Here is a 20,528-nt window from a genome sequence, read left to right as displayed (position 1 = left end):
TTAATACTAGAGCTTATTTTTTACAGGTCTGGTTCAAAGGGGTGTGCTGACAGCCTCCAGCTTCAAGACACTCCGTGAGAAACTGCTGCTGACTTTAAGGGTGTATGCACACCAGTCCTGTTTAATGCACTTTAATCAAACTCTGGTTTGTTTGCCTAGAAAGTCCCATTCATTTGGGGAGGTGTGAATGCGCAACGAACTCTGATGCAGAAAAAAAAGTGAACTCTGGTCTGTCTAAAACCTCTGTCTCTGTGAAGTTGAAGTGAACTCTGCATATGTGAATGCTAAGTGGACCAGAGAGAGCTCCAAAAGAAGGAAGCGGATTTAAGAGCAGATCATTCTGGGTACAACTAAAACAAATGCAAGTCTAGTGCAAGTGGGAGAAATGACTGGTGGTCTTTTACCAAAGACAAAAGAGAAAAAGCACAGCCACTGAAATTTGACGGCACTCCATTTTTGTTAACATTTTGTGAAGAAGGAAGTTGTGCTCAGCGTCTTCAGAGGCTTTCATGTCGTTTCCTTCAACGGTTCTCGGTGCAGCGCCACCACAGGCAAGGAGGGGAACATGCTACAAAGGGTTTTGTTTGTTTGAACAACCAAACGTAACAGATGTTGCAATTTTGGTCCCCAAAACAATGGAACACTTTTCCTCTCCTGATAATTTTCTACTTTTCAGAATTCAGACAATAATTCAGGGTGCCACACTGCCGGACACGTTAAAAAATATTTACTTTTCACTAACATACTGTATATAACTACACCAGTTCTGTTTCTTCTGGTGCATTGTGCTCTGCCTTCTCAAACCTCCAGTTGGTCGTGGCAGATGTCTGCTCATACTGAACCAGGTTCTGGTTCTGGTTCTGGTTCTGCTGGAGGTTTCTTCCTGTTAAGACTTTTTCCTCTTCACTGTCGCTACATGCATGCTCAGTGTGAAGGTTTGCTTTAAAATCAATGACAACGCAAGTGATCGTCTTCTGTTGCTACAGACTCATCCAGGAGGAGAGAATGCTGCAAGTCAATGATTTGTTGCAATCTGCTGGTTTTCCTTGGATACATGTTAACAACTAAACCTTGATGTAAACTTTGGCTTCCTACTGCTACCTTTAATGAATGCATTTAAATTTTCATATCATTTTACTAATATAGCTGAAGAAATGCTGGTATAAGACAAATACAAAAAACAGATAGTGGAAGCGGACTAGTTCAAGCAAAACATCAATATTGCAGCAAAAACCTCTGGCCAATCACACAACACAGCCCAAACTGGATCCGGTGTCGAGAAGTGGAGGAAGACGCCTCCTTGTGTACAAAATGATGCAATTTTGTTTGCACAACTACGCCAATGAGAGCTGATTTCAACCCTTCAGTTGAAGTATGGTTACACCCTTGCTCCATTTCCATCCTTCCAGGATAGGCTATTCTTCTAAAAATTTCTGCTGTGCTGAGCAGTCTGTACTGCTGAGCCTCCAGGCCTCCTTTCTCTTTCCCTTCATTTCATTTTCTTCTACAGAACATCGCCACAGATTTATCACCTAGTGCTGTTTTCAGCCCCTAAGCATGGGATAAGCATTGGATCGGTGCGGCGTGGAGTGGGGTGAGGGAGGAAGGGTCTGCTGTGAAGACGCAAGGTAAGGAAAGAAGGAAGGAGAAAAATAACGGATCTGAAAAATGTGAGTCATGTAAATGCTGGCGAGGAGAAAAAAGGGGGATGAGGATAATTGATTCTGACGACCCGAGTCGGATGGCGGTCTTCCCCAAGGGGGAGATGGTGAGTGGATCCCAGCTAGAGTCACTGTCGCGGGGTGGGGAGGAGGGACAGGAGCGGAGGTGGGGAGAGTATTTCTTCGTGTTTCACTTTTAAAAAACTGAACCCATTCTGTGGTCTGATTCTCCTTAAAGAAATAAGACGCATCACATCAAGACCCGCCTGCTTTCGTCTGGCCAATCGACCGTCCACAGCATCACGTCTCACATTCATGAGCTGGTGAGCTGTCAGAACCATGGTGGATACTTCTCCATTGGCCTCTTTTAATTCTGGTTGTTGGAGAAAAGAAACAAAAGGGGAAATGTTGGGCCTCCTGAAGACGAATCTCAGTTTTCCTTCCCTTGTTCTGTTCTCCACAGAACAGCTCCCCTCCTCTTATTAGACCCCGCCCATGGCTCCTTGGAGCCAGACTAAATAAATTAATTACACATTCAGATGCCTGCTCACTTGCTGACCTTGTTAGCTTTTCTTGCGCTACAGCAAACAGAAACCTCCTTCTTTGAGTGTGTGTGTGTGCGTGTGTGTGTTTGAAGGATCTGTTCATCCTCCAGCAGGTCTGATTCGTTTAACCTTACGTGTAAGAGTGATCAGTAAATGTAGGTTACGGCTCAGGCAGACGCAGCTCCCCAAAGGCAAAGAGTGGGATGAGCATCCGGTCGTTTCACCACGTTCCCCGGAGCTAAAATGACTACAGAAAGATGCTCTCTGTCTTGTTTGAATTCTATTGGATACTATTGGACACACACACACACACACACACACACAAAGGCAGACATAGTAGCCGCTGTGAGACTGAGGAATGAAGACGAGGCAACGATTAGCGGGAAAAAGCTTGAGACAGGAGAGACAACCCACTGTAGGTATTAATCAGCCATAGAGGAGCATGGAAGGTAATCCGACAGATACGAGGCTTTATGCACAGCACTTCCGGGACTTGAGACGGTGAGTTATACGAGTAGAGAGGAGAGGACAGGAGCAGATGGCAGGCCTCCCCCTGGGGCGGACGGCGCCCAGCCCGCAGAACGCTGGGAGCTCTTGACCATCTGGACCAAAAGGCAACGAGCAGCAACCCTGTAGCGGATTTCCCAGTGAAGCATCATGGAAAAAGGAGGTCTCACTTCGAGCAATGTCACCGACAGACATTCCATCAGCTCTGTGTGAGAATAAACTGCCCCATTTATTGAGTTGAGTGACCTGCAAACAAAGCGGATCTGATGTTCCGGCTGCGTAGAAATCAAAGCAATGTCAAATGTTTACATCTGTCGAAGCTTTCAGTCATTGACGAGGAATGTTTAGGTGCTACAGTGAGGTATAGTTTTCAAAATCCCATGTGACTGGGCGCATTAAGACCAGGCTGTCAGGTTGTCCAGGGACGTAGCATGTAGGTGTGAAGTGGAAAGTTCACTATGAAAGTGGATATCTTTATGAATCATGGTTAACTTTAAAGGATGACCTACAAAGACCTCAACTTTTAGAACCACAAGCACATAAATACAAAGATTTTTTCCACTAGCACTCATCAGCGCAGCCCAGCTCAGCTCAACTATACAGTTTGGGAGGCTCTTCATTGCCACTGAACAACATCTCTAATGGGTGGGGTCATCAGAGTTCAGATAGATGTATGATGTAATCAGTACCTTACACAAACACTATGCAACAATTGAGAATGTAAGCTGTACTAAAAATTACATGGAAGAAAAATAAAAAATGCTGCAAATTAGATTATTGCAAGCAGAGATCTCAAACCACATGCCTTGAGGGCCGGTGTCCTGCAACTTTTAGATGTCTCTCTGCTTCAGCTCACTTGCCTCCAAAATTAGCTCATTAGCAGAGCTTTGTAGAACTTGATTGCATGCTAGTGAGGCAATTTAGCTGTTGAATTCAAATGTGTAGGACAAGAGAAATCTAAAACTTGCAGGACTGTAGCCCTTGAAGTTTGAGACCACGGTTGTAAGGGAAGTTGCTCTTGTGATGGAACCAATGAATCCAACCCCTAGCTAATCAGTGACTGACAGTCTTCTGACGTAGCAGTTTATCCCCGACTCCGTACACTTGGAACTCCAGAAAAGTAAGATCTAAAAAAGGAGTTACGATTGAGTGACAGCTCTAGTGAGTGGGGTCGTCTTTTGCGATGGTTAGTTTTTACAAATACCAGTCAGGAGGGAGTTGCTGTTGTGACGCAACCAATGACTTCACCCTCTTGCCAATCAGTGACCGATAGTCTTTTCATCAGATTTTCAGTCTAACTCCACACACTTAGAATTCCAGCAAAGTAGGTTCTGAAAGAGGGACTGGTACCAAGTAACCATTACTAGTGGAAAACCCTTTGAACCATGCAGAGCTGAGTCAAGCAGCACTGAGTACATACAAGTGGACACAGACCAAAAATCGTACATAATTGTGAAGTGGAAGGAAAAATGAAACCTGACTGTCAACCTCTTAGATTCAAATTTCTGAAGGTCTTGCGTTCACAGTTTTCGACTATTCTATGCGACAGTTTTGATTTTGATTGGTAAAGCTCTTTAGTCAGGGATGGCTTCTTGGATCCTGGAATCTGAATCCCATCTGGCCAATAGAGCAAACATCATTACAGTGAAGAGTCTACAGCTTCTTGTCCTCCCCAGTTGCTTCTTTCTCTGCTCCATTTAGAGCTGCACCCCCGCTCGGATCGATGGCTTTCTCCAAGCCGCCCCGCCATCAATTATTTACCTGATCAGCACTGCTGTTCATTAGATGACTAATCTGGGAGGCTGAGGAGAGCCGGGACGCTGCGTTGAAACCTGAAACCCAGAGGCAGCAGAAGAAGAGAAGGGCGGATCCAGGTCTCCAGATTCATTGACAGACATCTGTAGGGAGGCACCCAGAGATGTGGGGCAACCGATTTGTATGCCCGGGTTCTGTCACTGGGTAGAGTTGAATTACTTTTGATGAAAGTGCGCATGTATCGCTGTCAAAGTCCGCATGCGGTCCAAAGCGTCACGGCTGTTAGTGCATTAAGAAAAAATGGCATCAGAAGGTGAATGAGGGGGCCTTCAATTAGCTCGAGAGTGAGAGCAGGACTCAGGTTTCACCCCACCTAAGTGGTTCACAAAAACATCTGTGGTCAGTGTGGGTCACATTTTTACTGTTCCATAAATCTCTCCCCTGGTGTCCCTCCATGTGACTCCACTTCTGTTATTCCAAGTGTCCCTGCGTGTTGTTTGACGCTCTTGTTTCATTCCTGCCAGCTCCGCGAAATCAGGGTCAACCGTGAAAGAGACAACAAAACCCGAACAGGTACAAATTAGAGCGCTTCACTATTAATCCCTCGTGCTTTCTCGCTCGGTCCCAACACTTCCAAAGCTGTCTTGAAGGGGGGTGTTGCTCAAAGACGGAGATAAAGAAGGAGAGCAGCCCCCAGCTCTCCTGATCATGTACAAGCGAGGTGTGTGTGTGTGTGTTTGGGGGTGTTGCTTTGATCTCCCCTGTCCCCCCCTGAGAACCACAGCGAGGTGGGAGTGCACTGTGAAGGCTGTGCTACACGTTAGCTCTGATTAAAAGGAAATATGCATCACTGTACAGCGAGCTCCTTTTTATCTGCGCCTGCGATGAGGTGCGATGGCGACACTAGATTGAGACTCGGTTTGTGCTCACATGGCAGCATTATCTGCGTTCTTCCAGAGCTGGAAGCCACCCTGGGGTGACCTGCCCTCATTTCAAACCCTCTGGATGCTCGGAAAGTTGAGAGTTGTTTGTTTGGGCGACGGCAGGAACTATGCAGGCGTTGCACTTTGACCTCATGATACAAGGTTGTGCTCTTTCTAGTCAATTAGAGCTGAAGATGTGCATTCCACACCGGCGTGGCAATGGCTGCCAGGGATGGGCCTGTGGAACACCACGGCAGGGGACAAACACCCCATTTCCTGGCAACTGGGAACTGTATTTGTCTCTGTTGTGAGTGGAGTCCAAATCTAGGTGGAGTTCAGATGATTGAATATGAAGCCATCGTACCACACAGCTTGTATTTTTGAGAGTACTTGCTGGAGGATCACAACTTCAACTTTCGCAAGACAAATGAAGGAAGAACAAACTAAAGTTTTTAATCTTCCGTCTCAAATCGACAGCTGGAGTGTTGAAACTTGGACACTCTTAAAAAAATTTATTATTTTCAATAATACTTCAAGCTGTTTGTTATATGATGGCTGTACATTGAAAAAAAATAACCAAATACTCCTTAAAAACAAACATTATTTTAAAAATACTGAGAGTGTGAAAAGATTTAAAGTTCTCACCTACACTGTATATGGAATCTAAATGCACCGTGACACTAAATCAGGCAGATGGAAGGGCCACTAACTGGGGGAGGAGCACAGAGGTGAGGCAGATGTAGGTTACCAACAGCCCCTTGGCTTCCCCCACTTTGCTTGATCCTCCTTCACTCCACACACACTTCTCCAGTTAATACCAGGCTCTAAAACACTTTTTCACTGTTTGTTGTTGCCTTTTGCTTCTGTTAAAACACACCGGTTTAACAATTCGTCTCAGCCAAGAGTACATGAGAACCCAAATAAAATCTGTCACATCAACTCTCCTGTCAGATTTCAGATGCGTCTCATCAGCCTCTTGTCAGTTAACCTAAACGGGGCAAAGGAAAGAGAATATTGACTATGAAACGTGTCAAAAAGGGTGACAGAAGAATCGGGCTCTGTCGCCCAAGAGATGGAAACTCATTTAGGATTCCCAGTTAAAAGTGTACAAAGGGCGATCCACTGAGACTTGTCACGCTCATCATGCTGCCTGGGACTCGGTGTGCTCATAGCAGTCAACCGAAGACAACCTGGACCTGAACGTTAATAAAAAATGTCTTTAATTCCGCAAAGCTCCACTCACTCCTTCCAAGAGGAACAAAGTGGAAGAAAGCTTCTCGAAACTACTTTTTATTGGGTTTTCACTAAATAAAAATCTAAACAAGCTACTAAATTAGATGATTAGCTTCGGTTACCTTCTCTGTTTTTGCTGTTTCAATCCTTTGAGTGAGCCTAGGGTGGCACGGAGTGTAACACAAATTGTAGATTAAAAGTAAAGCCAGTCATTTACTTTCCATTAGTCCACTGGCTCAGGGCCTTACTAACACAAGGGAAGTAAAAAGATTTCAGGGTTTCCAAGGCCAAATCAACAAACAAAAATAAACCCCTTCTGGGTCAAAAACAAAATCTGAACTCTGAACAAATAAACAAAAACTACAATTTCTAAACTCTGGCTGGCCACAAAGACGGGGAAGAAAATGGCACAGAAACCCTACCAAGCTGCCCATCTAAACACTTTCTAACATGCAAGAGTTCAAACGTCAACATGACCTAAACAGAATTTGCTACAACACTGAGTACTCTGTTCAGAGTTAAACACAGAAATGCCCGGCACCGGACCAGGAGCCGCGTTTCAATTACAAATATGTGCAAATCTTTGTCAATATTCCGCCAATGTAGAACACCACAATATATGCAATTGAGGCGTTTCCATTAAATAAGAGATGCAATTAAAATCTCACGTGAATACATTTGTTCATGTGAAAAGTTAAGAAACATGTTGCACCATCGTCCTCCAAACACTTCCTATTGTTATATTTTTTTCTTTGTGAATAGCACCAGTGGCAACATCCAGGTGTTGATCACCTTTTTATGCGCAAAAAAAACATTCCCATCTCAGTTTTATGAAATAAATAAATTTCGACACAACCAAAAGAAAGAAGAAAAAAACCCATCTCTTCTTAGTGCCAAATGTTTTATCCAAAACACGTTTTTTTTAAATTGAAAAGTTTCCATTAAACAAATTTATTTTCGAAATCACAAATTGCACAATATGGCATTTTTGCATTGCCCTGATGAGAAGTGGTTCCAGGTGTGACAGCAAGAATGCAAACAAAAAGAAGCAAAGGTCCACTGCCCCCTACAGGTCAGTGGGTGTAACTTTTGAAAAAAAAAATGATTTTCAACTGTAGAAGAGGGGAATCCAAGTCAAAAAAGGTAAAAAAAAAAATATATATATACATATATATATAAATTGTACTGCTAAAGACAACATTTTGGAAATTGTATTTCTTTTAATAAGGCTAATGTCTGGATCTTTAATGGTTTGTATATTTAATTAAAAATGTTGAGCAGGTAAAACTTAAAAATAATCATAAAAATCAATAAAACTTATTTATGCATCTTTGATTTAATGAATTTTGTGGCCTGCTAGAAGTTAGAATTTGCCAGTTTTGACTAAAAATTTGGACATTACTGCTACAGAACATCTCAAGTTATTGAAAATGTGGATAACATTCCACTACCACTAATAAATATCTGCCTGTAAATGCCCTACATGCAGCATGCTGTACACTAACCTAACGTTTTTGAAGGATCTTTGGGGTTTTACGTTTCCATTCACACCTCTGAGTGAAACGCTGAAGTGACTCAACAACCAGCCAGCTGTTGGCAGCAGTCAGACTCGGCTCGGGGTGAATGTTGAGTAAACCCTGGGAATCACTGCTAGCCTGTTCCATAGAGTTTTAAAGGCTCTTTATTTTGGGTACCTTGTCACTTACCTCATCTGAACCAATCACCAGAGATGACTGCTTCTGTTTTCACCAAACAGAATTATGAAGTTCAGTAAGGGGCTCTGATAACTTAGCAGTGCTCAGCTATAGATTGCTAAAGGAGAAAAACTGACAGAAAAACATTTCAACCTGCAAAAGTCTGCTCCCGTCACCTTAAAGAACAACACAACATCATCAACGAACAACTTTATTCTCACATCAGGTTCTTCAGGTACACAAACAGTCACAAGCACAAAACATTTTCAGTCTTTTTTCCTTCCTTTGTTAAGTTTGTTTTTTATTTACCCGGGTGACCATCAGCGTGTTAAAGTGAATAAAACGTAAGTTTTGCCATTTCCAAGCGCGTGCCGACAGTGGCGCGTGTTCCTCCTGCTGCTGAGGAACGAAGAGACTGACCCTGAACTCTGTCACTTCCTGCCTGATGTTTAAGGGCTTGAGAAAAATAAAAAATAAAGGACAACTCACCGATGACCCCTACGGTGGAGCTTACTGTAGCCGAAACCCATCGGTGCTTTGGCCTTGGCCCAGACACAAAGACCGCTCTGCATGGCTTTTGACGTAATGATATCTGCACCTGCACTCTTCCATGTGGACAGAACAAAGCAGCTGATTCACTAGTGACTCTGTAAATATAGAAATTTTCTTCTCAATATATATCGAGGTATTCTATCCATAGAATAATGTCTATATATAGCGTATATTTTAATATACATTTACTTTTGGTAATTTTTTTAAACATTCAGGTACATTCACTTGACCTTGTGAACTATTTTTTATATGAAACATAAACACAGACATATGGTAACAGAGTTACATATTATGCAATAATGCCAACCCAACCATGAAACAGGACATTAAAGGGATAGTTTGGGTTTTTTGAAGTGAGATTTTATGAAGTTGGCAGTAATAGATACCCTATCTATAACAGTCAGATGCAGTAGCAAAAATATTTATGTCTGTGGGACACAAGCCAGATTAGCTGATAACCTTCAAATACTTAGCTATGAATTAGTTTTTGGGATTAAGGTTTACCGATGCTTCTACAAAGTTTCAGAACTCCCTCTCTCACGTGTTGTGGATTACTCATCCCTTGCTTATAAAAAAGATAAATTTAGTCATTTGGCAATACGTCTGCTCATGAAACCGAAGGTCCAGGTTCAAAAGTACAGTTTGTCAGCTCCGAGCAGCGTCTTTAAAACAGCCTGCCGCAACAAATTTAAACAGTTAATATCAACTCTTAACTTCACTTAGAGAGAACAACAAAAAGGGTGACCTTCTACTCAACAAGAATTTGAAAACCAAAAATAAAATAACAGCGTTTATTCAACATTGGGGCTTGATTCATAGATTCAAAGTCACAAATAACTAGAGACACATCGATAATTAGTCCCAGATTTTTCTTAATTTTGGGAGATTGACGAACCAATCTTACTCACTGATCTTAATTACCTCCGGGAAGGTCTGAAAATCAGCCGCTGACCCTTTTTTGCTCTGCCAGGTTACGCCTGCATGTGCATTGCTAACAATACTCAGCCCACTATTGCCAATGAACCACTTTGTGGCTGGATTTAGCAACTTTTCACAAACAAGATTTTAAGATTGGTCAATAGCCAGGAAACTGCAATTGGAGCACTCCTAAAACAATTTTTCTAGCCCTACTAATATTCTTTTTAAGTCTACACCAGCAGAAGGAATAAATAGTGCTTCTTTGTTTTACAAAAAAGCAATTGGATCATGTTAAATATTGTTGTTTCACATTTTGACACCATGAATCTGTGGTGTTTTTACTCAATATTTTCTACAACCCCTTCACTTTTCCATTTCCATTCCACATCCTCCTGTTGTAGGTGGGGGAAGCAACTTCCGAAGACTCACTTCATTAAATCCAAGCTAAGCCTTGGGGAAGAAAAAAAAAAACAAAAACAAAAAAAGCACCTCTTCCCCAAAATATAATGCGGAAAACAAAAATGTTTCAGTGCTGGTTCTGTAATCACCAACCACAAGCATAAATATTCTCTGTAGTAATCTAAAGTACAAAATAGCATATTTTTCTGGATTTAACGACAGTTTCTATTAACTCTACTCAGTCTGGGTGCACAAAACTCCACAGGTGCATACAAGAGCTGGCAACAACAGCTAGGCAATCCATTGCGTATTTACTAAAATCAGCGAACAGTACTCACTTCTACAATCACTATTTTGAATAGACCCTGGCATATCACAGAATACACACACACACACACACGCACGCACACACACACACACACACAGGCATTAATCGACTGAAACAGGCCTAAAGGGAGTCATAGTAACGATTAGCCTCATGAACACTTTCTGCTTTTCTTTTCGATGTTTCTCTAAAGGCCACGAGGATGTCACTTGGTGCTGGTTACAAAAAATCTTTCCTTCATGGATCTTAATAGAAACGGGACCATTCAAAACACAGAGCTCGATGACAGATGTCGTTTTTTGACTCCGTGAAAAATGTTACATCAGAGGATTGTACAAACACTCATTTCTTTGCATCTTTGATGACCAAAAGCCAATGGAGAAAACTGTCAGCCAGCAAAATAAGTAGACGGTGTCCTACAGTCATGTGATCTTTACCTCGTCACTTGCTCCAAGTTTTATCTAACCATGCAGACTTTTTAAACATACTGTGTTGGTTGTGCTCAAAGCTTTTCCAAGAGACATCATTTATGAAAAATATGACTTGACGATGGGTCAGGATGCTAACAAAGCTAACAAAAGATGCAGCCAGTTTTCCTCTACTCACCACTCAGCAGATGTCGGGTGACAAAACAAAAAAATGAGGAGAACTCCAGCACAACATGAACCAATGATCTGCATGGTTAGATTAGTTACAGGGTGAAAAGACCCTTAGTTAACAGTTGTGTCAGTTGGATTAAATATTAGCCACAATAACATTTAAATAAAACATAGAAAAAATATTTTAAACAGGATCTTAAATACCTCCAAACTCATAGAACAGAACAGTGCAATCAGAAATATAAAAATGATCATGTTTCTATAAGTGAATTGGTGAGAGAATCTCTTACGATTTGTAACATCAGACCCTTTCATTTCTTATGCCTTGTCTAACCTTGTGAAATACCAAACTAGAGTTCAAAAGACCTAAGAGAAACTCTCCCTCCCTGTGCTGCTGATAGGACTGAGTGAGTATGAGGAGGAGCTACGGTATGGGCCTCGCCCGCTCAGCCGCTTAATGAGGGCTAGGAGAAGGAGTGTCTAAGTCTCCGTCCACCTCCCCCTCTTCTTGTCCAGAGTAGGAGCTCAGGGCGTCCCACAGCAGGACCGGCTGCTCACAGTGATGGTGACTTCTCCAGTGCTCCATAATCAACTCCTTAGTGTCTAGCACCTTACTGCAAAGCACACAGTTAAAGGCCGCCCCTGCTGCCAGAACCCCCAAGTCACTGCCGTTCTCAGGAGAAGTCGATCTTGTTTCGTCGCCCTCCCCGTCCCCGACACGGTGGTGGGACATGATGTGCTTCTTAAGTTTGGAGAAGGAAAAGAATTCCTCGTCGCAGCTGCCGCACTTCACCAGGTTGCGCTTCTCGTTCAGCTGGCGCCAGTAGTGAGCGGCGTGCTTTACCAGCTCGTTCTCGACCTCGCGGCCGACACATTGGGCCACACCGTCATGGGCACGGATGTGGACTTCCTCCTCATGTACGTACAGCAAATGCATCTTCATGTCTGCAAAGGTGGGAGTGGTAGCTTGACACCGGCCGCATTTGATCTGCAGCTCTACAGGGTCTTCCCGATCTTGTTCATCCGACGGCTCCGGAGAGACAGTTCTGGGGAGAAAACGGGAAAATGCTTAGTCAGGTAATCAATCTACTTCAAGCTAAAAGGTCAAGAGGCTTTGCACATGTTCAGTGGCTATCCAAGAGTGACCTTACCCCTCCAAAGACACGTCATCCTCATGACGACTGATTGAGGGCTCCACGGTCAGCACAACCCTGTGGACCTCCCTCAGGTGACGGAAGTAAACTCCCACATATCCAAAGACCTTGTCGCAGAACTCACAACACAGAGATCGGCGCGGCCGTACTTCAGAGTGATGAAGCTTCATGTGAGTGCTCAGACTGCCTCTGTGAGCGTATGCTTTGCGGCACAGGGGGCAGATGTAGGGCCGACTATTTGTGTGAGTGTTCATGTGGTTCTGGAGGTGGTGCTTGAACTGGAAACAGCGGTTGCAGATTGAGCAGCGGTGGAGCGGGCGGCTGCCAATGAACACTTTTGGATTGGAACCGGCTCTCAGGTGAAGGGTCACCGGAGCCGTTTGGGGGGAACAGTCCAGAGCCTTGGTTGTGGCAGACGTGGATAGTTGATGACCAAGCAAGAGCTCCTGTTCTTGGCCATCTGATGTTACCGTAGGCAAACTCACCAGTTGTGGAACCGTCTCCATAACCAACATGGGCTTGGGTCGGATAGTTCGGTACTTCTTGGAAATATCAACTTCTTTTTGTTTGAAGCCTGGAATTACTGCTGGAGGTTTTTCAGGGACCCTTCTGCGAAAGAAAGACAAAGACCTCTTCTTTCTGGCTTCAAAAGCCAAGATGTCTTCCATTGTTTTTCTCTTCCTTCCTCTCTTCTTTCCAGGTGGCTTCTGAAGAGTAACAGGAACCAGTGAGGGTTTGGAGTTCAGCACCTGGTTTTGCCTCAAGACTTCAGCATTCTCCATGTTCTTGGACGTAGTATCTCCAGAAGTGAAGACTCCTGCCTGTCCACAGAAGCCTTTTCTCTCTGGGGACAAACTGCTGAGCTTTGTAGCTGGTATCAGAGAGCTCTTCATCTTAGCATAAGGCAGAATGGGTAGCTTACCCTTGGGTGGTGAAGGAATAATCTGAACTGCTTTACTGAAGATGGCTGGTGACAGGACAGTGATACTGCCCTGAGGCTGAGCAGCAGTCGATTTAGTCTGGCATAGCCCCACTGTGGTCTTAGTTTCCTCAGGGGGGTTGCTTGTAGAGTTTGAGGATGCTGCAGAAGGGTAGTGGAGGTTCTGAACAAGGCTTGCTGAAGCAGGTCGCTCATTGCCATCTGACGTTTGCTCCAACTTAGAACCAGGACAGAGGAGAGCCTTCTCTGGTAATATGGCAGTGACAGAGATGTCAGAAGAGGCTGGGTCAATCAGAAATACCTTTTCTAAAGATTCTTTTGTGGTTTCCCTTGTGTGCTTAGTCTCTTCTAGCTTTAGCTTTGACACTGCAGATGTTCCACTCCCCACTGACTTGGTCTGAGGCAGGACAGGAACGTTGAAAGCTGCTTTTGTACTTACAGCAATCGGTGATTTGACCTTTTCTGAGCTCCTCTTGCTTCTCGCCGATGGGTATCTGGGTATGGGTAACTTGAGGTTTTTCTGGATTGATTGGGTTTGTTGCTGTGGTGTCTGAGAGGAGACAGAAGGTGGGAGTGCAACCAGGGAGAACGTTCCATCTTGGCCTGCTATTTGCATCAGTGCATAGTTTTGTGTGGGTACGAGGATGGACTTGGGGCTAGAGGCAGTAGTCGCCTCAGGTAGAGCTGACAGAGGCTGGCAGGTTGGGGTCAAAGGGGAGGGTGACGGCACCACAGCTGGGGCCTTGGGAGCAATGCTCCGGAACTGAAGGCTCTTCATCTGATGGGATGGATCACTTGCAACCAACTGAAACACATGGAAAAAAGAAACATTGTTTACATTAGCTATGCTGCCAAATTCTGGACTCGCACTTGAAAGAATCAACACCATCTTTTCACATGAACATTAACATAAATATTAGAAAAGCATCAAAATAGCAGCTAGCAAGACAACAGGTTTTCAGCCAATGTTTTTGGTCAGTTAGTGTGGGAAACTCAAAAATTCCATGATTTTCCAGTTTGTGAATACGCACGTGCTAAAAGCAGTAGAAATGACCACACTCTTCAGAATGGAAGCTGTTACTGAAGGAAGAGCCTAACGTTCGTGGGATGTTTAAGCAATAGAAGAAGCTACATCCTCTGACATATTGAGCCATGCCTGGGGTTCATTCAGTGATTTAAAAGTGAAATCACTTTTAAAAGTGATTTCACTTTTTAAAAGTGAAATCAGAATTAGGTAAATACTGGTATGGGGAGATTGAAACTGGCCACTCGGATTAGTGCATCTTTATCCAACAATGCTGCATCATTCAAACTAAAATCTTTTCGCTCAAAGATAAAGATCGGAAATAACGGACATTGATGCAGAACATTGTGGTCATATAACAATGTATTTAATATATTTGTGACTTTTCCATTAATATATGGTCTGATTACTCTGCAAGCCAAGCAAGACAAAGCAATAAACTACATCGTCAAAAAAAAAAAAAAAAAAAAAAAATCCAGGGATTTTCACAAGTGTGACAAGCTGTCCTATTATCCATGGCTCTCTGGTCCCACACAGCACAGCCTCTCTGCCCCAGGCTAAGGACAGACTGCCCCTTTGATATGTAGTCAGCATGCTGCCACGGTACATGCTGAGGATCTGCAGAGGGCTTCTTGTCCCCCCCACTTCCTGGAACAATCAGCCAGTGCGTGAAAGCTGCCCAGCGGCAGAATCTTTAGGAGATGAAGAGGGGTTTCCCTCTTCGTGGTACCCTCCACTGACCAGTTCTACAAACTGGCCGAAGGCAATAAGGATGTTTCACACAATCTCTAGAATTTACTTTATCCTACCTTGTTCACAAATAACATTTCATGCTTTCGCAGTGGGGGTGAGGCCGTTCCACACCGTTCTGGCATTCTGACAGCGGTGACACAGAATACGGCTGAACTCCGCAGGGAAACAGTAACCTCAAAGTGAGGTTTTACACAAGTCTTTATTATCTCAATCGACCGTAGAGTTTCCATCCATCAATCAAAAGCCACAGGTATGGCTATAAAAACAAGACAGAAATTCCCGACGATTGTATCAACACAGCATCGTCATATCAAAAGAAGGAGAAGATTACAGAGGTAAACTTCAAAAGGCCTAATTGTCAAAAAAAAAAAGGGCAAAGGTTTGAATTTCACATTTTGAGCCAATGTTCAATCGCAACATGTGGTCCTGCCAAAGTTCAAACTGCACTCTGAAACAATAATCAGCAAAAGGAGCAACAATCTGGAGGTGTTACTAAAGGCAAACATTCAAGCAATCATTCCTCAATAAATAAAAGGGATTCTTTTCACTCAAAAGAACGAGAAGAAAAGAAAAACCGCTCAGGCATATTGTTTAACAGCTGGAAGTATTTCTGTGCTGGCAGATTATTTATACAGTACCCTACCGCATTACGACTCCATAAAACTGGAGATATTCCTCGTCTGTGCGGACAGTTAATTCTAGTTTGACTGTGACTTTGGCTGAACACGGAATGGAATAAAAACCACAGGATGTGTGTTTCTCTGGGCGTTTTATGTAAGTATAGAAAGAGGGATGATGGGCAAAGGCCATGCATGTTGAATAACACTCCAATGTTAATTTAAACTGTTGGACATTAAGGAATGGAAAAATAAGGTGTGTATGAACAGCTGGAGAAGTAGTCAGGAGGATCGTAGTACTTTTGTCACTTTTGGCTCTCGGAACAAAATTCAACTTCAATAAATCTGTCTCAATCCACTGAAGGAGAGATGGTACAGTTTAGGGGGCAAGACTTGGAACTTTCCTACATGAAATGATCTAAATCTTAATCTTGATAGATGTAGCACAATTTACCATTTGTGTATCAAAGTTTCTAACTTTAACAAACCCTAAAGTAAGAGAGATTTGTCAGTGGTGCTGCTGGAGTCTGGTCCTGATTCAGTGACAGAAACATGTAACCGACTAGTAAGGTTGGGTTAGGTACAGTCCAAAAACATGACTGCTAGGTTAACTGGTCTCTCTAAATTATCCACTTTACCCTTAGGTATCTCATCTCCTTCCCAATGACTACTGGAGATAGGCAATCTCTTATTTATTTTGCTCAGCCAATAAAACTGTCCCTTTCAGTCACATTTTCAAAAGGTTCATAATTCCCCTTGTGAACTTTTTGCCACTCTTCAAAAGACAAAACCATTTTTTTAACTATGACAATTGATCTCAGAGATGGTCAACCAGCTGCTAACTAGTTGTTTACCACCATTGTGCCAATAAGCAGACTTGAGAATAATGAAACTGCCTCTACTTTGTTTAGCAGTTCTAAAGTTGATCACACTTCCATAGTGCAGTTGTTTTTGTCAAGAGGCACTTTTGTTAAAGTATGTGGAGGCAGATCAGATCTACTGCTTGCAAGGGCTCTGCATGGTCGGGTTGAACTGCCAAAATAAATTCTCAGTGTCTCAGTTGTAAGACGAAAATTGCATCATTTTGATCTTAGCCTCATGTATCCACCCCTTCTTGTCACAATTCTGCTTGTGAACTTTTTGCCATCCTGTGGATGGAAAAATGTTGAATTTTGTGGATGTGATTGTTAATGCAGAAGACATTCACAATTACTCAACTTCCAGAAACCAATTTTGATGTACTTGATGAACAGAACATCGAGTTCTGTTCATCAATGATCTGTTGTTTCACAGATCATTGCTTCAATGATCTGTGAAACAACTGCTTCAGTTGTTTCACAGATCCCACCTTGATGATCTGAAGATGTCTCAGGCCTGGCATGAAGAGGTGTTTTCTGGAATAACCTTTACTTTCTTCCAGCAGAATCTCAGAAAGTGTGCTGGTGCAGTCGGTGACCGCACTGCTTCAGGCTCCATCAAGTTGTTCACTTCCCTGAACGGATCAATCATCAAGCAGTATTACATTTCAAAAACAGGCAGTCTGGGCACCAGGCAACCATTATGTCCACTCTGTTTAGACTTTGACTGATAATGTGGGTTGCTCTTCTTATTATGTGCTTCCATTAGCCTAATGAGAATTTTAATAAGTTTCTCCATCTTGTGGTTAACCAAAGGAGAGACATGAGGCAAGAGGATTGACAGACAAGAGTTTGCTCTCATTGCTGATGTAAAGGTAGTGAAAATACGACCAAGTTAATAATGACACAATAAGAAAGATGTGAGTAGCAGAGAGGAGTGTTTCATTATACGTTTGCCCTCCTACCCAGGCCGGGTGGCTGGTTCTTCTCTTCGCTTCCAGACCTCAAAGGTAAATCAACTGACCGCTGTCTGTTTACAACACTTTGAGATGTTTGGAGTCGTTCCGTAACCCTGGCCAGCACACATTCCTCAACACAGTTTGACCTCGAAGATCAACAGAGACACATCTGTGTGCTCACCAAATCATATCCAGTCAATTCGATTTACCACCAATTAAGGAATGTACCGTGTGCCAAAAAGACAAGAACTAGGAAATTTTCCTTGAGCTTAATTTAATTGTTTCATAGCAACCTTTTTGATCAAATTAGCCATTTCATTGTACAAGCCTTGACCCGTACAGAAGCTTAAAATGTTCCGTAGATTTGAGAAGCCTCACCTAATAAAAATAATAACACGGCATGGCTAGGAGAGAATGGCTAGGAGAGAATGGCACAGAGAGGTCACAGATGCTACTCAATCTGCTGGTCGATTCGAAACGCCAAATGGTCTGTTATGCCCAAGGTCAGAGGTCGGAGCCAGAGAGAGGGTTACTGAAGGAAGAGAGGGGAGAAACCGTGAGGGCTGATCCACAGAGACATATTATCAGGTAAAGGCAGCAGGGTGAGAGGTGAGGATCTGTTGTTTCGGCTGGAAACGGCTCAGGGTTGAGCAGGAGGGCAGACCAGGGATCCACCTGGAGGAGAATGGAATGGCATGTCATGAACAGACAAAAACACCAATTTCAACCTGGACCTGGGTCACATGAAGAGTTGGACAAGCCTAGCCTAATGGGCTGATCAGCTAAAACAACGGTCCAATTGTTAGCCGGTAATGCAATTTAGTGCGGCTGAACGAGCCTTTCTGAGATTTTACAGCATGTGGAGGATTCGTTTTGGGTCTATGATGAATTCACTTTCCACTTCGTCTCACTAATACTCAATAATCTGCAGGGTCAAACTATTTACTTCTCCCTCTGTTTATCCTGAAAGCAGCCAGGACCCAAATACATAACAAAAAAAGAGTTTAAGCTTAAAAGTAATTCCTGTGTTAAACAGTAGAAAACAAAAGCCATAGCTTCTCTGCCTTTTTGTGCTGCAGATTTGAAAAGTCTGATCAGAAGTGTTTTGAGGAAAACTAAGCAGAGACAAAGAACAGTCGTGTAGGGCTTGTTATCTTCCATGTAGGTGAGAGCAAAGCTCATCTGGGACTCCCAGATAGAGCCGGGGGATGGAGGGGGTCTGGAATGGAGTGTATTGGTGTGTATGCAGGAGAAAGAGCTGAAAACCCCAGCAGAAGCCAAGCACCCCCCAGGTTCTATCCCAGATGAAAGGCCAGGATCTGGGCTAGATAAGAGGGAAGATCATGGGGGAAGTGGAGGGGAGAGGGGTTGGGACCAGCCAGCTGTGAGAAGCCATGTCCAGCGGCCATCTTTTACCACCCTCCTACTCTTCCCTCAAACAAACACCTAAACACGTAGAAGCAGAATGTCGGATTAGGAAAGACAGCCCAGATGAGTAAAATGAGGATGAGGATCACCTATTTTAGGAGTTAGGTGTAGGACTAAGGCGTGAATTGAGTTTAGGTTAGATTTAGGGTTTTGCATGTAGAGGCAATGGTTAGGTGTAGGGTAAAAGCCAGGCTGTAGAAATAAATGGAAGTCAATGAACAGTCCTAGTAAAAACAGAAAAACATACCTGTGTGTGTGTATGTGCGTGTATGTGCATGTATGTGCGTGGGTGGGTTGGTGTGTGTGTGCGTGCGTATACACTATATTTAGAGGACTACTTTCACCATTTCCACCAACAAAGGGAGGTCATTTGTGGCACTTTTTTCTCACTTCTAATTCATTCTACAAGTTAGGTTTAGAGATGTGGCGTGAATTAAAGTTTTGGGTAAGGTGGGGGTTAGTTTTACACCACTAAATTTGGGTAAAAATGCGTAGGCTAGGCATAAATGTAGTTCCTAAAATGAATGAAAATTATTACAAAGTCCTCAGATGGATAGAAGTATAAGGAAGGTTGGGTGTGTGTGTTTCGTGTAGCAGTGCAGGGTGCGGATCTAAAAGCGGTCATGGGGAAAATGAAATCAGTGTTTTGCAGAGGTCCTGGTTTCATCCCCAGGCCCCCTGAATGCGTTAAAAGACAGGCGCACACGCACACACACACACACACACATCAATGCCAGGCGATTCAGTAACATCCAGCTGCTCCGTTTTACCTTTTCACCCGACAACAAGCAGTGAAAGGTGTTGCAGGAAGGACATTAGCGCACCATATGGTATTTGGAGAAAGAACAAAAAACCCTCATGGCCACACGCAAGTTTGCATTTCTCTCTTAATCCAGACGTCCATTCGTGAGTGCATATCTAACCCTAACCCAAAAATTGCATTTCACCCTTTTTGGTCCCTATAAACCCCCAACATTTTAGGAGATTATACCAGAAAACGTCCTAAAGAGGCTACAAAAACCAGGTACACATGCAAACACACACTGCTGTATGTCATCTACTGTCACCTGCACTCCTCCACTGCAAATCAATGCAGTGGAGAAATCCATTCCAATTAGAATCCAGCTGCTGCCCCCTGCATGAGGAGGCTGATTAATCGATACAGAAATCCCACATCTGACCTGTGATTTTTCATACAGAAACACAAAAATGGGACCGGGCCAGGATACCGAAACGGGAAAATGATTGCACTTATCTTCACATTTATTGTGACAAGTATTTTTAGGCAGGACAGAAAACTCCATGCAGACACATTTTGAAGTGGACGCTTTAGCACCGATGTCAAATTGGACCTTGCCATTTGCAGGCAGGATCCTATAAACCTCTGACGAATGATGACCTCTGACCTGGCGTCCAACGGGAGGCGTGTTGAGGGCATGTGTCATTCCAGGGGAAGCTGAAACGTTCCCAATCATCCGAGCGAATGCAGGCAGAGTCGCGTGCGCCAACGTCACATATCTGCTGGCTCGCAGCTGAGTGGCACTGAACTGGAGCGGAGGCGACAGCGGTGTGTTCGAGTGTGTGTAAGCATGGAGAGGTGTGTGTTCAAGGTCTCAAGTGTCAACTTGCCCCAACCCCCTCGACTACCACGCCCTCAGGCAGCCAGGACTGTATTAGCCATTCAG

General features: G+C 43.5%; 1 protein-coding gene and 1 long non-coding RNA gene across 4 annotated transcripts in view; one reads left to right on the top strand and one right to left on the bottom strand.

Moving 5' to 3' along the window:
• Nucleotides 1-1,256: 1,256 nt before the first annotated feature.
• Nucleotides 1,257-20,528, top strand: part of LOC103143951 (uncharacterized) — a 52,933-nt gene continuing 33,661 nt past the window's right edge. The window contains exon 1 of the long non-coding RNA XR_476861.2: nt 1,257-1,628. This is a non-coding gene — a long non-coding RNA (uncharacterized LOC103143951). The remainder of the gene's footprint in view (nt 1,629-20,528) is intronic.
• The window catches only part of znf438 (zinc finger protein 438), a 43,480-nt gene continuing 31,465 nt past the window's right edge, over nt 8,514-20,528 (bottom strand). For 2 of the 3 annotated variants that reach the window (XM_016675629.1, XM_007560679.2), the window contains 2 exons: nt 12,263-14,010; nt 8,514-12,157 (listed from right to left, as the gene is read on the bottom strand). In XM_016675629.1, coding sequence (XP_016531115.1) covers nt 11,566-12,157; nt 12,263-14,010 — 2,340 coding nt within the window. In that variant the 3' untranslated portion in view covers nt 8,514-11,565. Of the gene's footprint in view, nt 12,158-12,262; nt 14,011-16,947; nt 17,572-20,528 lie in introns of those variants that run through there. The other variant, XM_007560678.2, reaches the window with a different exon arrangement.

This window comes from Poecilia formosa, unplaced genomic scaffold (genome assembly GCF_000485575.1).
Source record: "Poecilia formosa unplaced genomic scaffold, Poecilia_formosa-5.1.2 Scaffold118, whole genome shotgun sequence".
NCBI classification, from domain to species: Eukaryota; Metazoa; Chordata; class Actinopteri; order Cyprinodontiformes; family Poeciliidae; genus Poecilia; species Poecilia formosa.
The sequence above is the reverse complement of the archived record's forward strand: the minus strand, read 5'-3'. Positions and strand labels throughout refer to the sequence as shown.